The sequence below is a fragment of the Pantherophis guttatus genome, chromosome 7 (assembly GCF_059756535.1).
Source record: "Pantherophis guttatus breed Tessera chromosome 7, ASM5975653v1, whole genome shotgun sequence".
Lineage (NCBI taxonomy): Eukaryota > Metazoa > Chordata > Lepidosauria > Squamata > Colubridae > Pantherophis > Pantherophis guttatus.
The window spans coordinates 86,688,750-86,703,840 of NC_142069.1; the positions used below are offsets into that span (position 1 = coordinate 86,688,750).

At 44.9% G+C, this 15,091-nt stretch overlaps 2 protein-coding genes across 2 annotated transcripts in view; one reads left to right on the forward strand and one right to left on the reverse strand.

Annotated features, from left to right (window-relative positions):
• Positions 1-4,783, forward strand: part of CDHR3 (cadherin related family member 3) — a 38,020-nt gene extending 33,237 nt beyond the window's left edge. Inside the window, exons 18-19 of the mRNA XM_060692682.2 lie at positions 2,085-2,133; positions 3,359-4,783. Coding sequence (XP_060548665.2) covers positions 2,085-2,133; positions 3,359-3,918 — 609 coding nt within the window. The 3' untranslated portion in view covers positions 3,919-4,783. The remainder of the gene's footprint in view (positions 1-2,084; positions 2,134-3,358) is intronic.
• A 1,857-nt stretch (positions 4,784-6,640) lies between these two features.
• Positions 6,641-14,927, reverse strand: SYPL1 (synaptophysin like 1). Its single transcript, XM_060692684.2, has 5 exons — positions 14,659-14,927; positions 11,350-11,468; positions 9,725-9,929; positions 8,346-8,534; positions 6,641-7,303 (listed from the first exon to the last, which is right to left on the reverse strand). The coding sequence occupies exons 1-5, from the start codon at positions 14,725-14,727 to the stop codon at positions 7,175-7,177; spliced, it is 711 nt and encodes a 236-aa protein (XP_060548667.2). The 5' UTR covers positions 14,728-14,927; the 3' UTR covers positions 6,641-7,174.
• Between the last annotated feature and the right edge of the window lie 164 nt (positions 14,928-15,091).

Consider the following 15,091-nt stretch of genomic DNA (forward strand, 5'->3'; position numbering starts at 1 on the left):
CCGTATATATATTCTGGCTGATATTAAAGTCCAGAAAGGTAATTATTGCAACACTTCCTGTTTAATCTAGATCAGTGATGGCTAACCTTTTTGCCGCCACGTGCCAAAAGCATGAAGAGCGTGGGGGGATTGCGCGAGTGCGTGCCCACACTCATAATTCAATGCACCCCCCCCACGCTTCCCACGCTTTTGGCACACACTGGGCCCGATAGGCTGTTTTTTGCCCTCCCCAGGCTCCAGGGGCTTTCTAGGAGCCTGGGGAGGGCGAAAACGGCCTTCCTCCCACACCCTTGGAGGCCCTCTGGAGGCCGGAAACAGCCTGTTTCACGGCCCGAAAATCAGCTGGTTGGGGCGCGCATGCAAGCTGGAGCTGAGCTAGGGCAATGCTCGCGTGCCCACCGATATGGCTCCACATGTCACCTGTGGCACGTGTGCCATAGGTTCGCCATCACGGATCTAGATGGTTTATTTTTTATTTAAAAACATTACATCCCCCCCCCATTCAAAGCATCTGATAGGGAAAAACAGCCCAAAAATCAAAATAATGTAGAGTCGCACTGCCTTTTTGCCTTTCTCGATCCAGTTTGATTTATAAGATTTATAAGATTCCCTACTCTTGCCAGTCAGCCTCTCCTAAACCAGAAAACACTTTCTGGTGGCCACATTCCGAGATGGTGACTTTCTTGTGTTATCTTCTATGTTTATGAAAGAATAGAACTTGAATATAAATTAAACATGAAACTAAAGAGCTTGGTGTATTCTCCAAAAAATGTTCCCTCAAATTCTATGATTTTCTATCTTCAAGTAAGCAATTATACCAGGGGTGAAATGCTCCTGGTTCGGACCGGATCACCCGATCCGGTAGTGATGGCGGCAGGTGGTTCGGAGAACCGGTAACAAAAATCTCTGCCCCTCCCCCCCCGCTCAACTGAGCCACGCGATCATCAGAGGCTTTTTTTTTTACTTTTAAAAGCATTTTTTCTACAACTCTTCCTGCCGAAGAGGTTGAAGAAAAAATGCTTTTAAAAGTAAAAAAAAAAAAAAAAAGCCTCTAATGATCGCGCGGCTCAGCTGGGATCGTCAGCCGTTTAAAAGCATTTTTTCTACAACCTCTTCATCTGAAGAAAAAAAAAGCCTCTGACGATCAGGCAACTCAGCTGGGATCGTCAGAGCCTTTTAAAAGCATTTTTTCTACAACCTCTTCAGCCGAAGAGGTTGTAGAAAAAATGCTTTTAAAAGTAAAAAAAAAAAAGTTGGCCACGCCCACCCAGTCACATTACCCGCACCAAGCCACGCCCACAGAACCGGTAGTAACAAATTTCACCATTGAATTATACGCTAACTATGTTTTAATCCAGGGGTGTCAAAACTCAAGGCCTGTGGGCCGGATCCAGTGCGCAGGGTACTTAGATCCGGCCCGCGGGGTTTCCTTGGAAACAGCAAAGGAGCAGCCCGCAGTGCCTCTGCCAACTCTCTGCCTTTGCTTGGCAGAGAGTTGCAGGAGGCCGTCACAGCCGAAAACAGAGCTTGAGAGCCTGTTTTCGCTGGCAGAGCGCTACCACCAGTGCCCCCGACACGAGTGATGTTGAGCTGGCCACGCTCCCCCAGGCCACACACCAGAGGTGGGTTTCATCAGGTTCTGACCAGTTCTGGAGAACCGGTAGCGGAAATTTTGAGTAGTTCAGAGAACCGGTAGTAAAAATTCTGACTGGCCCCACCCACACTTATTCTCTGCCTCCCAAGTCCCAGCTGATCGGGAGGAAATGGGGATTTTGCAGTAACTTTCCCCTGGATTGGGGAGGGAACGGAGATTTTACAGTATCCTTCCCCTGCCACGCCCACCAAGCCAAGCCCGCCAAGCCACGCCCATAGAACCGGTAGTAAAAAATTTTGAAACCCACCACTGACACACACACCAGATCAACCACAACCCTGATGCGGCCCTCAATGAAATCGAGTTTGATATCCCTGTTTTAATCCAACACACAGATTGTAGAATTCTCCTTGATTCCGTGCTGGTCAGCTATTTTTCCTCATTTCTTTAATTGACGGTACTAAATTAGCCTTTTGTTTTTCCTCTTTAGGAAATGACCAACTTAAATCCTATTTTTGACGGGGAAGCCATAGACCCAGGTATGTTACAAGGAGGCTGAGCAAGAGCGAAAAGGTTTTGAGAGGAAAGCCTTTGAGTCTTGTTAGAGCAAGAGATTTATGCTTCCAAGGCAAATAGCAACGCTTACGCATTTGTTCAAGAGAAAAGTCAAATTATCACGAGTGCTGAAACGATCAATCAAGAAGCTTCTTCCGTGCTGCGGAAAACTGAACTTCCAGAACTGAAGAAGCTTCTTGGATGAGAAGCAGAAAAAAAAATAACCAAGATAGTCCAGTTACTTTTTTGAAAAGCACTTTTGGGTCAATTCATTGGTACAAAAAGAGTGTTTGATTGTACCCCGGTCCTGTAAGATCAGGAGGATGAGACGCCCAGAGAAGTTGCTACAATAACACCTGTTCTCTTGACTAGCTTTCCCATTGAGGTCAGTTGGATCTCCTTGGCGTCCCATTTCAGAAGGTGGTTTAAAGGGAGGTTTAGTTTTTGTCTGTTTGTTGATTTTGCTTTGAGTTTGGTTGGGGTGTTCTTACTACCCTGTTACCCCCAAAATAAGACATCCCCTGATAATAAGCCCAATTGGGCTTTTGAGCGCATGGCAATAAGGCCAAGCGCTTATTTCAGGGTTCAAAAAAATGTAAGACAGGGTCTTATTTTTGGGGAAACACGGTATTGGTGAATATATTATTTATATTATCATGGGCATTTTGTGTTATATATTGTATTTTGTTGTTAGCTGCTGATAATCCTGTAGGATTATACGGGATTACAAATCAAATAAACCATCACATCCAGTGATGGGATTCGCCCAGGGTCAGATTACCTGTCGTGGGAGGCGTGGCCCATCCCCATCCGCCAGCTCCGCCACACATGCGGGAGGAACCTCCCACGATGGCCAACCTGACTCTGGGAAATCCGATTGTTAAATTACCCCCTCCCGCTCACTATCAAAGTGAATCCTGGGCGCTGCACTGCGCTGGAGAAACAGACAATGGAGTGGCTGGCACAAGGGAAGGAGGAGGAGCAGGGAGAAGAAAGAGGGAAGGTGGCCTTCACTTTCCCTCAATTCGGCCGCTTCGTTGCTCATTTCTCCATTGCAGCGCAGTGCCCGGGATACAGTTTGATAGGAGGTGGGTGGGTGTAATGTAACAACCGGTTCGCGTGAACCAGTGTAAACCGGCTGAATCCCATCATTGATCACATCCCTTCCACCCTAAAAGCGAATTTTTAAATTAATCGTTTCTTCCACAGTCACTGGCAAAGTGTATGAATACAACTCAAAATCCGGGGCGCGGAGATGGAAAGACTCCAATGCTCTTTCCAAGACGAAAGGGAAGGACTCTGTTGCACAAGTAACAACAACTCCCAAGAGTGGTGAAGGCAGTGTGTCCAAAGCAGAGACTACCACTAATGATGGTGAGAGGAATCTCAAACAGAAGCCGAGATCTCCAAAAAGTGGTGAAAAGGATCTACCCACAGCAGAGGCTACCACTACTAGTGGTGGTGAAGGGAATCTCAAACAGAAGCCGAGATCTCCAAAAAGTGGTGAAAAGGATCTACCGAAAGAAGAAGCTGGTGGTAATCAAGGAGATCTTAAGCAGACAAAACCTCCAAAGAATAACCAGACAGGTGACCTATTCCAAATGGAAGATGAAACCAGAAGATCAAATCACCTAGGACCAACAGCCTTAGACAAATTGCAGAAAGCAAATGAGGAACATCCGAGCAACCGATCACCTTCACCCACTCCCCCACGCAGGTCTCCCATCCCCTCTCCCAAAATATATCCCAAATATCAAAATCAGTCTTAAAAGCAGGTGTAATGTGTCCTGTAGGCCAGAAGACGTAACAGCTGATCTGGATGCCTCTTAATGACCAAATCAGGAAACCAACTCTATAGGAAGATTAGTAGTAGTTTTAACCGTTCAGTTGCGTCCGACTCGAGTGGTGCGGTGGCCTAGAGGTGGAGCTCGATCGTGAGTTCGATTCTAGGTAGAGGCAGATATTTCTCTCTCTGGGCACACTGAGAATATATCTGCTGTATATATAGCTCTGCATTGGCGACAGGAAGGGCATTCGGCCAGTAAACACTCAACTCCATTCAGTTGCCCAGACTCCACCCTGCAAGGGAGTATGGGGTCGTTAAAAGAGGATGTGTTGTATCCAACTCCTAGTGACTTTATAGGCAAGTGCTCTCCATGCTACCCTGCCAAGCGCAGCTTCTTTCAGTTGTTCACCTGTGATTTGATGTTATCAAGCCAGTGTGTCCTTTGCTTGCGTCTTCTTCTTGATGGCCTTCTCCAATGAATTTGCATGCATGGCACATCTAAAGTAAATCAGATGTAGTCTTATAATTTTAGCTTCTAGTGGACGTGTCTGGTTTTATACAATTTAACACCTCTGTGTTAGTTACTCTGAAGCAACGGAATTCAAGAGGGATTGGGCTTGGATCATTTGCGGCAACGTAAGGACTCTAAGCTGATGACACATTTAACTCCAACTCCCAGCTCTGCCTGCTCTTCTATGAAAATTGTCCTGTTGTCTCCAGAACCTGTCAGAACCTGTTGGATTTCACCCCTGGACTAAGGTCTAAGCAGACATTTTAGGTTTAAGGTACCCTATGCAACATGGAAAGGGCCTTTGGATGTCAAAGACATGAATAAAAACTGTTCAGCAGCCTGTGTTGACTTTAATAAGATGTCTTCCCTTTGTGAGACACTTAAAAGGTGGCAGAACTGAAATCCTGTTATTCTGGATGCCATCTTGGCTTTTTTGACACACACATACCCCGCCAGCCGAGGGTCGTGACTCCCTCTTATACGGCACTGACAAGTCCCAGAATAAATAGCTATGTGTGTGGGATAATTAGCATTTAAGGAGGTATTACACCAAGCTTTAATAGCAGTAAGAAGTAAAGTTCTTTGTGCTTGCAGTATCCCTTTTTTCCTCACAATGTGTAATTTTACCTTTGGAATTTCCTACCAAGGACAGATCCATTCCCACCCTTTTGACCTTCCAAAATTGCCTTGAGATACGGCTCTGTGCCAACTAGCCTGGAGGTGTGGCACCCTGCGCCCCATTTTTTTAGCAGAGGCACTGCGGGCTGCTATTTCCAGATCAGCCCTGTGGGCCAGATCTAAGCAACCCGTAGGCCGAATCCGGCCTGTGGGCCTTGAGTTTGAAACCCCTGCTCTAGAGCAAAAACAAAACTGCTTTAGGATTTGCTAGTATCTGCTGCACCAGGGGTGTCAAACTCAAGGCCTGTGGGCCAAATGTAGCCCACAGGGTGCTGAGATCTGGCCCGCGGGGCCACCCTGTAAACAGTGACAGCCCGGCCTGTGGTGCCTCTGTCAGCGAAAAGGGAGCCTGGGAGGGCTGTGTGCAGCCCCCCCCCAGGCTCCATTTTTGGCCGTGACGGCCTCCTGCAGCCCTCTGCCAGCGAAAACAGAGCTCATGCGTGCCCCCCATGGGTTCCGTTTTTACTGGCAGAGGGCTGCAGGAGGCAGCTGCGGCCAAAAACGAGTGACGTCAAGCTGGCCACGCCTACCCCGGGCCCCCCAAGGTCAAACACAACCATGATGCATCCCTCAATGAAATCGAGTTTGACATCCTTGTGCCAGGGGTGGGTTCTACTTACCTTTACCACCGGTTCGCAATGGGATCGCACTTGTGCGCTCGCCTTGCTTCTGCGCAGATCACTGATGACGACATCCGGAGTGGTGGGCGGAGCCTACCGCCGGTTTTGCTACCAGTTCTTCCGAACCGGGAGCAACCCACCACTGCCCTGTGCTATACTGTGCAATATTTTCAGGACAACAGGCCCAATTTCTAGAAATGTCAATTTATTAGGCTGAACCGAATCTAATGTACAGGAGTACATGTCAGAGACAATGCTCGAAGTTATTAAGCATCCATGTTTTAAACAGTCAAACTTAGAAGTAACTGATAGCTTTCTTAAGACTGGAATCCTTCCCTCTGTATAACTTGCATTCTCTCAAGATCAGAAAGAACTTTTCCAATTTAAAATAGATCACCGGGGATCGTTTGATGATCAACTCAAAACGGTTAGATTTACCGCCTGCTACCACCAATAGCCTCCCACTGGCCGGTACGCTCTCATAGAGAGGGGCTCCTCTGGGTGCCGTCAGCCAAACAATGTCGACTGGCGGCCCCCAGGGGGAGAGCCTTCTCTGTGGGGGCACCTACTATCTGGAATGAGCTCCCCCGGAGATACGGAGGATCCCGGATCTGCGCACCTTACGTCGCGCTCTCAAGACTTCTTTATTCCATCAAGCCGGCCTGGCCTAAATCTTTCCCCTTTAAAATGTAAATTTTAAATTTGTTTTTAAAATTATTGGGTGTTTTTAATTTGTCTCGGCCAAATTGTTTAATTCGGTTTTATTCTGTTTTTAAATTTTGTATTTATGTATTATATTCTGTGGCTGTTCACCGCCCTGAGTCCTTCAGGAGTAGGGCAGTATACAAATCCAATAAAAGATAAAAGATAAACATAAAGTTATTAATCACAGAGTATTCAAGCTGTAGCCAATCTCTTTTTATATATATATAGTAGCAGTTGAACAATTACACTGAAATCACAAATACACACACACACAAATACCTTTTTGGTACGGAGGAAACTTTTTAAATCAGGCAACTGTTTAAACAGACAGTGGATTTGCCAAATCCTAACCCTCAATAGAATGCACAACAATTATTTTAAGTCTCTCTTTGGGACAAAACATTAAGTACAATATAACACAAGTATGATTGATACAGGCAAAGAATTGTCAAGTGCCGTTTATCATTACAACGAAAATGTATTGTGCCCCAAAAATTCTTTTCTTAAGATGACAACACTGTCCAAGCATTTAACTCAAGTATTAATTTAAGGTAAATAAATTCTTTCAAAAGACTCATTTCCTACCTACACCAGGCGGTGTTTCCCCCCTCTCCCGCCAAATTGTATATTTGTGAAAGCGAATCGTGAAATATTTTGGAATACAGTGTATTCAAACTTGTCAACAAAATGAAACGCGGCTGTTTTGAGCATAAATCTATAACTGTTCAGATTCCTGATGTTGCTGGATAGAATCCTGACTTTGAAGAATTACTGTTCGATTGGTGCAGACTAGTCTCCTTGTATACGAACCAAGCATTTCCACCCCACAGAATCATATTCACCAAGCCAAAAATCTGCAAGAACAGAAGTCTTGGTTAGTTTGCTGTTACAACTGAATCAATGCATACGTTACACAATTTTTAAGGGGACAAACTTGATTTCATTGAGGGCCACATCAGGGTTGTGTCCAGAGGTGGGTTTCAGCAGGTTCTGACCAGTTCTGGAGAACCAGTAGCGGAAATTTTGAGTAGTTCGGAGAACCGGTAAATACCACCTCTGATGGGCCCTGCCCCCATCTAGTCTCTGCCTCCTGAGTCCCAGCTGATTGGGACGAAATGGGGATTTTGCAGTAACCTTCCCCTGAAGTGGGGAAGGAATGGAGATTTTGCAGTATCTGTTGTGGTCCGCCAGCAGCCTGCGGAACTGGCAGCGGAGTCGGACAGTGAGGAGACTGAGGAGGATAATGGGCCAGTCCTGGAGTCTAATGAAGGCCCAGATGAGGGCTCTGTGTTGGAAGCAGAGATGGGACCAGGGCCATCTGGGAACGATGCGCAGACTCCGGAGCCTCCAGAGGCGGACAGCAGAGAGGCAGAGGAACAGGAGGAGCCTGTTCCTAGTGCACGTATGAGAAGAGCTGCCAGAAGGCAAGAGCAGCTGAAGAAAAAAGGACGACTCAGGAGTAAGGCCAGAAGATGATTGGCCCCTCCCATAAGGCTTAAAAGAGCAGCAACGAGCTGTTGGGTTCTTTGTCGAAAAGCAACGTTGATTCCAGTGCTTCTTGTCAGCGTCTCTTGAACTTTGTGGGGTTTTTGCCAAGAAAAGCCTTTGGCCGGTTGCCAAAGACATCAAAGGTTGGTGATAAGGCCGAAGGACTGGTTATGAAGAATTTAGTTTTGGACTAAAGCTGAGAATGAATGAATTCTCAGCTGTTTTAATAAAATAGGCTTGTTCAGGACTGAATTGTGTTTGGTAATCACTACGTGGGCCTCGGTCACGACAGTATCCTTCCCCTGCCATGCCCACCAAGCCACGCCCACCACAAAACCGGTAGTAAAAAAATTTGAATCTCACCACTGCCACACCCCTATTAAACCATACGTGACATGCTGTACGTACCACAGACACATTCAGACTTCCCATGCTGGTAACGGAAGCAAACACACAGGAGGATCCATCAATTTTGCATGCCGGTATTTCTTCCATAATGCGGTGACCGGTCGATATTTTGATATCCACTAAAGCTTTTGCCCAGGCAGCCGTACTGACTAGCCACATAAAGACAGCACAGAGAGTGAAAACGTAATCCTGGAAGCCAACAGCATGAAATTAAATCAGTTTCGTTTATAGATCAAAGTTTCAGATTATCGAACTGAAAGAACTGGCTACGACTATGACATATACCCGTGATGGTGAACCTATGGCACGGGTGCTACAAGTGGCACATGGAGCCATATTAGTGGGCATGCGAACATTGCCGTAGCTCAGCTCCAGCACGCATGTGTGCGCCGGACAGCTGATTTTGGCGCCTTCCGGTCCCATCAGAAGTTGGGAAATAGGCTGTGTCCGGCCTCCGGTGAGGTGGGGAAGGCTGTTTTGGCCCTCCCCAGGCTCCTAGAAAGCCTTTGGAGCCTGGGGAGGGTGAAAAATGGGCCTATCACATGTTAAAAGCAGGGGGGGAGGGCGTGCATGCATGCGCACGGCACATTGAATTATGGGTGTGGTCACGCACGTGGGTGACCTCCCCGCGCTCCCCCCACTTTTGGCACATGACAGCAAAAAGGTTAGCCATCACTGGTGTAGGATCTCCTCTTGGGCAGGGGGTTGGACTAGATGACCTAGAGTTAGAGTTTAGAGTTTATTGGATTTCTATACCGCCCTTCTCCCGGGGGATTCAGGGCGGTGTACAGCCACATTGAAACACATGAATTTATAAAACTTAAAACCAATTAAAACAAATATATATAATTTGGCCCTCAATTAAAACACACATACACCCATTTAAAATTCATATTAGGCCAGTCCGGCTTGCTGAAACAGGAAGGTCTTTAGGGCACGGCGAAAAGTATGCAGGTGATGGCTAACCTTTTTGCCATCGTGTGCCAAAAGTGGGGGGAGCGCGAGGAGGTCGGCCACGTGCGTGCCCACACCCATAATTCTATGTGCCCTGCCCCTGCGCATGTGTGTGCGACCCCCCCCCTCGTTTTTGGCACGCGATGGCCTGGTGGGCCCGTTTTTTGTTCTCCCCAGGCTCCAGAGCCCTTCTAGGAGCCTGGGGAGAGTGAAAACGGCCTTCCCAAGCCCCCCCGGAGGCCGGAAATGGCCTGTTTGCCGACTTCCAGTGGGCCCAGAAGGCCCGAAAATCAGCTGGCTCACGTACCCATCGATATGGCTCCGCGTGCCATACGTTCGCCATCCCCGACCTACAAGGTCCCTTCCAACTCTGTTAATCTGTTAATGTCTTGTTTTATCATCCAACCTGAACCTTAACGACTTACGATCATTGGGAAATTGCTACCATTCCGGTAGACGTGCATATAGCCAAGGTAAAACACCAGGGCCGTCATGCAGTAGAAGAAGATGAGGACTCCAAATGTGACAAAGAACTGGGCCGAGGTGGAGAAGTTGCCCACAAGGTAGACATCTGTCCAAGTGCCGTTGCAGCGGGTGGGATCCGGTGGAGTGAAAACAACTGTGTTCAACCTGCACAAACAGAAGTGGGAGAGAGCGTCCGAGGATTATCCATATTGTCTACTTGTCTAAAAACTTTTTTTATAAAAAAATATATATATTTATTATTTACCTATAAATATATTCAATACGGTGTGACTCTCCTGGCATTTCACTTGCCATAAAAACCAAAGTGAAGACAAATAATATAGATACTACTTAAAAAGTGCTAATGTTGCACAATTATTGTTGACCATCAGATTCATTTTAATACAACGATATATAGCAGTGATGGCTAGCCTTTTTGCCGTCGCTTGCCAAAAGCGGGGGGGGGGGGAGCGCAGGTGTGTGTGTGTGTTGCGTGCGTGCCCACACCCATAATTCAATGCGCCCCACCCACCCGCACATGCTCGCACAGCTCCCCCCGCTTTTGGCATGCAATGGCATGGTGGGCCCAGTAAACCCGTTTTCCACCCTCCCCAGGCTCCATATTTATGACGTTTGCAGTGACCCGGAATCATGTGATTCCCCTTTTGCGACCTTCTGACGAGCAAAGATATAGATAAGATACATACATAGATAGATGTAGATTGATAGATAGATAGATAGATAGATGATAGATAGATATAGATACATAGATAGGTAGATATAGATAGATAGATAGATAGATAGATAGATAGATAGATAGATAGATAGATAGATGTAGATAGATGTAGATAGATAGACAGAAATAGATAGATAGATGTAGATAGATAGATAGATAGATGATAGATAGATATAGATACATAGATAGGTAGATGTAGATAGATAGATAGATAGATAGATAGATAGATAGATAGATATAGATGTAGATATAGATAGATAGATAGATAGATAGATAGATAGATGTAGATAGATGTAGATAGATAGATAGACAGAAATAGATAGATAGATGTAGATAGATAGATAGATAGATGTAGATAGATAGATAGATAGATAGATAGATAGATAGATAGATAGATAGAGATAGATACATAGATAGGTAGAGATAGATAGATAGATAGATTAGATAGATAGATAGATAGATAGATGTAGATAGATACATAGATAGATACATGATAGGTAGATGTAAATAGATAGATAGATATAGATAGATAGATGTAGATAGATACATAGATAGACAGAAATAGATAGATAGATAGATGTAGATAGATACATAGATAGATGGATAGATGGATAGATAGATACATAGATAGATGTAGATAGATAGACAGATACATAGACAGACAGACAGACAGAGACAGACAGAGAGATATATAGATACAAAAAATAAAATAAAATCAGATTCTCAGAAATGTCTGTGGTAGAGAAGGCTAAAAAAACGCACTGTTTTAGGACAAGCCACAATGGAAAAACCTATTAGCAATCTATATCCTGAGGGGATCCACTCATGAGAAATTTTCCAGGAACTCACCTGAAAGGATAACTAAAAGAGGCTGTTATTGTTTTATTCACCACGCCGTGACAGGAAACCAGAAGTGTGGTGACACCTTTGTATCCTCCACAAGAAGCGAACGCAAACACCGCAAAGAGCTGTTGAAAAAAAACAAAAAAACCCCACACATTTTGATTCTAGCATTTAATTCGCAAAGGCAAGAAGAGAAAGAGCTGAAAAGAATGACCCGCTTATCAAAATCACGGCTTCCTTTTTTTTTAATTCAAAAGCTCAAGAAATGAAATTAAAAGTCAGGTGGGGTTAAAAAAAAAAAAAAGCCTCAAGCAAGAAATTCTCGGGCCCAACAAGCACGAATTGGGGTGCATGAACAAGAAATCTTTAACTCTAAAGTTAAAAAAAAAACCAGCCGAAGACTATGAGGTAAGATATTACAAGTAGCCCTAGAATTGAGGTAGCCCTCAAACTGTTATGTTTGTTTAATGACCGTTCAAAGTTACAACGGCACTGGAAAAAGTGATTTGTGACCGTTTTTCACACTTACGACCGTTGGTGACGTGATTTACATTTGGATGCTTGGCAACTGACTCATATTTATGACGGTTGCAGTGTCCCAGGGTCACGAGATCCCCTTTTGCGACCTTCTGACAAGACAATGGGGAAGCCAGATTCATTTAACAGCCATGTTACTAACTGAACAACTGAAGTGATTCACTTAACAACCGTGGCAAGAAAGGTCATAAAATGGGTTAAAACTCACTTAACAAATGTCTCACTTAGCAACATAAATTTTGGGCTCAATTGTGGTCGAAGACTACCTGTTATAGGGACTAGATTCCCATAATTTATTACACAATAATTCCTTTTGCTGGGCTTTGATTTAACATCTTATGTAAACCTAGACACCACGGTCTATGGTTCAGGTGGTGGTATCAAGCCAGCCAGTTGTACTTTGCCCAATAAACCATGGTTAAAACACAGTTATGCAAAATGACTGAAGCTAATGAGTGTTAATGGATTAAAATGTGATGTAAACTGAGCCCCAATTGGTTAAAAATGCCCTTTAGGGTCTAAAAATCAGGAACAAGAAGAGTGCCCAAGTTCATTTTTTGCAAGACGTCAAATATTTTGCTGGAGTTTTAATTATTAACCTGGATTTTGCAGATGATTGGACTCAGTTTTCATATCAAATGACTTCGCACATTAGCCATTTGCCTAGAATGAAAATTACAACATTTGGCCTGTGCTAAATTTATATAACAGGGATGCTGTGGCTCAGTGGCTAAGACACTGAGCTTGTCGATCAAAAGGACTAGAACTTATGGGTATCTGATTTCTAGCCCAACACCCAAACTACCACATTACACTGGCTCTAGGCTTTAGCGGGAAGAATTGTTGTTGATTTTGCGTGTCAAGTGCAAGGATGAGGACCATATGTTAAGTTGCAGTTCAAAAAGGTTGCATTGTACAGGCCTATACACAAGAAAATTCAGTACTAAATTGGCACCAGAGATGGGTCAATGGAATTCAAGAAGGTTGGGCTTAGAACCATTTGTGGCAACATAATGACTCTAAGCTGATGACACACTTAACTCTGCCTGCTCTTCTCTTATATGTTATGAATACAACCAGGCACAATATTGGTTAAAAAACAGTGTGTGGAGTGTGTGTGTCTGTGTGGATAGCTAGATAGATATAGATAGATATAGGAGACGCGGTGGTTCAGTGGCTAAGACGCTGAGCTTGTCGATCAGAAAGATCGGCAGTTCAGCGGTTTGAATCCCAAATGCCGCGTAATGGGGTGAGCTCCCGTTACTTGTCCCAGCTTCTGCCAACCTAGCAGTTTGTAAGCACGTAAAAAATGCAAGTAGAAAAACAGGGACCACCTTTGGTGGGAAGGTAACAGCGTTCCGTGCGCCTTTGGCATTGAGTCATGCCGGCCACATGACCACCGAGACATCTTCGGACAGCGCTGGCTCTTCGGCTTTGAAACAGAGATGAGCACCGCCCCCTAGAGTCGGGAACGACTAGCACATATGTGCAAGGGGAACCTTTACCCTTTACCTTTAAATTTATACAACAGACTATGCTAGATTGTGCTTCTGTGAGGCTCTGACTCAAACTGATGCAAGTACCAAGCTGTGGCCTACACAAACCATTATTTATGGTTTATCAGGGCCTGCGACACACCACAGCCTATCGTGATGCAGGATCCCAGCTTATAGGGCAGTCAAATAAGAACTCAGCATGTACACACCACACGAGTAACCTGGCTTTTTTGTCAGAAATATTTGCCAGCCATAAAATAGGAAAAGGTTGGGCAGTGTGATGCCGCAACTTTAACACAACGTATGCTGAACCATGTTCTAAGCTTTCAGCTTTTACAAATACCAAGAAACTCCTACACAAGGGTTTAAGGGTTAGATTAGGAGGGGTTCCACACTGGAGGTAGCTACTAGGTTGACAGTAAACCTACTTCTCCCCCGCTTTGCTCCCTGCTCTTTCATCTTTTATTATCCTATCGTTTTATTCTCAATTCTTTTTCGTTGTTCATTTCTATTGTTCTATTTCTTTTGCGGCTGTTATGTTTACGCTTGTCTCCCTTTCTCCGTTGTTGTAAACTGCCGGGAGTAGCTCAACAGCAAGAGAAATTTAACATATAAATAAATATAGGGGGAATTTTTTCCTACCATTTAACATTTTGAACCAAGAGCCATGCCTATTCACACAGATCTGTAATCTCTTGTGGGCTGCCATTGGTCAGAAATGGTGTAGGATCTCCTGTTTGGGTTGGACTAGATGATCTACCAGGTCCCTTCCAACCCTGTAATCTGATTACAAAGAGAACCCCACTTGGAAGAGAATAAATATGTTAAAGGGGATTTTATAGACCAGACAGAAAAGGAAAAAAAAAACAAGTTAGTTGCACCAGGGCCTAGCAAAAGAAAGCTGTTGCAACAGAGGAGAAACTACTAACTATAGCATTTCTGGAGCAGAGAAAGAAAAAAAAAATACAGGCCTCAACAGCCTTTTCGGCCTAGAAAACATTTGGTATCCTATTCTACTAAAGCTTTGCAAGAGAGAGAGAATCTCCATTTATTTCTACCACCATTTTACTCCCCATTAAAACTGAATTAATCCGATTTCCTTGAATTTATCCAAAGGAGGAAAGTCTGCAAGACCTTAAAATTACAATTGCTCGCTTTTGAGGTTCAGGACATCTTGCAAACACGCAGCTTTGGGGTGCATATTCACATACACGCATAGAGAGTTTGCAGAAGACCTCCTCAAGGGAAGCCATGCATGAACCTCCTTCTCAGACCGACTCACCCACTCAAGAAGTTTGATGAAACCTAGAGGCTCTTTGAGGGGACTCAAGTCCAGGTGAAAATCACTCATGTTCTGCAAGAGGAGGAGGAGGAGGAAGAAGAAGAAGAGGGATTAGAGACCCAACCAGGAGCACGGAAGAGATGGAGGGATTCAAGAAGATGGAACTTCCAACTCAGCCTTGTCTCCAAGGTCTCTCTGTTCCTTGGAGCAGAAGGTGGACCTCTTTGATCCTATAGAACCTGCCGCCTTGGGCTCCGCCCACATCCCTCAGCCAATAGGACACACTCTCCTCCTTCCCCCAACTGTTATCTCACAATGGCCTGGAAGGAGGTCAGTGGGACAGAGTTGGAAGGGATCTTGGAGGTCATCTAGTCCACCACCCCACCCAAAGCAGTTGCTCCTGCTTTAATCCTCTGTGCAACCATTAAAGGTG

Coding starts and splice junctions, on each gene's coding strand:
- SYPL1 (XM_060692684.2), bottom strand. CDS start 14,727: ATGAGTGATTTTCACCTGGACTTGAGTCCCCTCAAAGAGCCTCTAGGT. Junction 11,469..14,658: donor TCATCAAACTTCTTGAGTGG/GTGAGTCGGTCT, acceptor TTTTTTCAACAG/CTCTTTGCGGTGTTTGCGTT. Junction 8,535..9,724: donor GTAGCAATTTCCCAATGATC/GTAAGTCGTTAA, acceptor GTTGGCTTCCAG/GATTACGTTTTCACTCTCTG.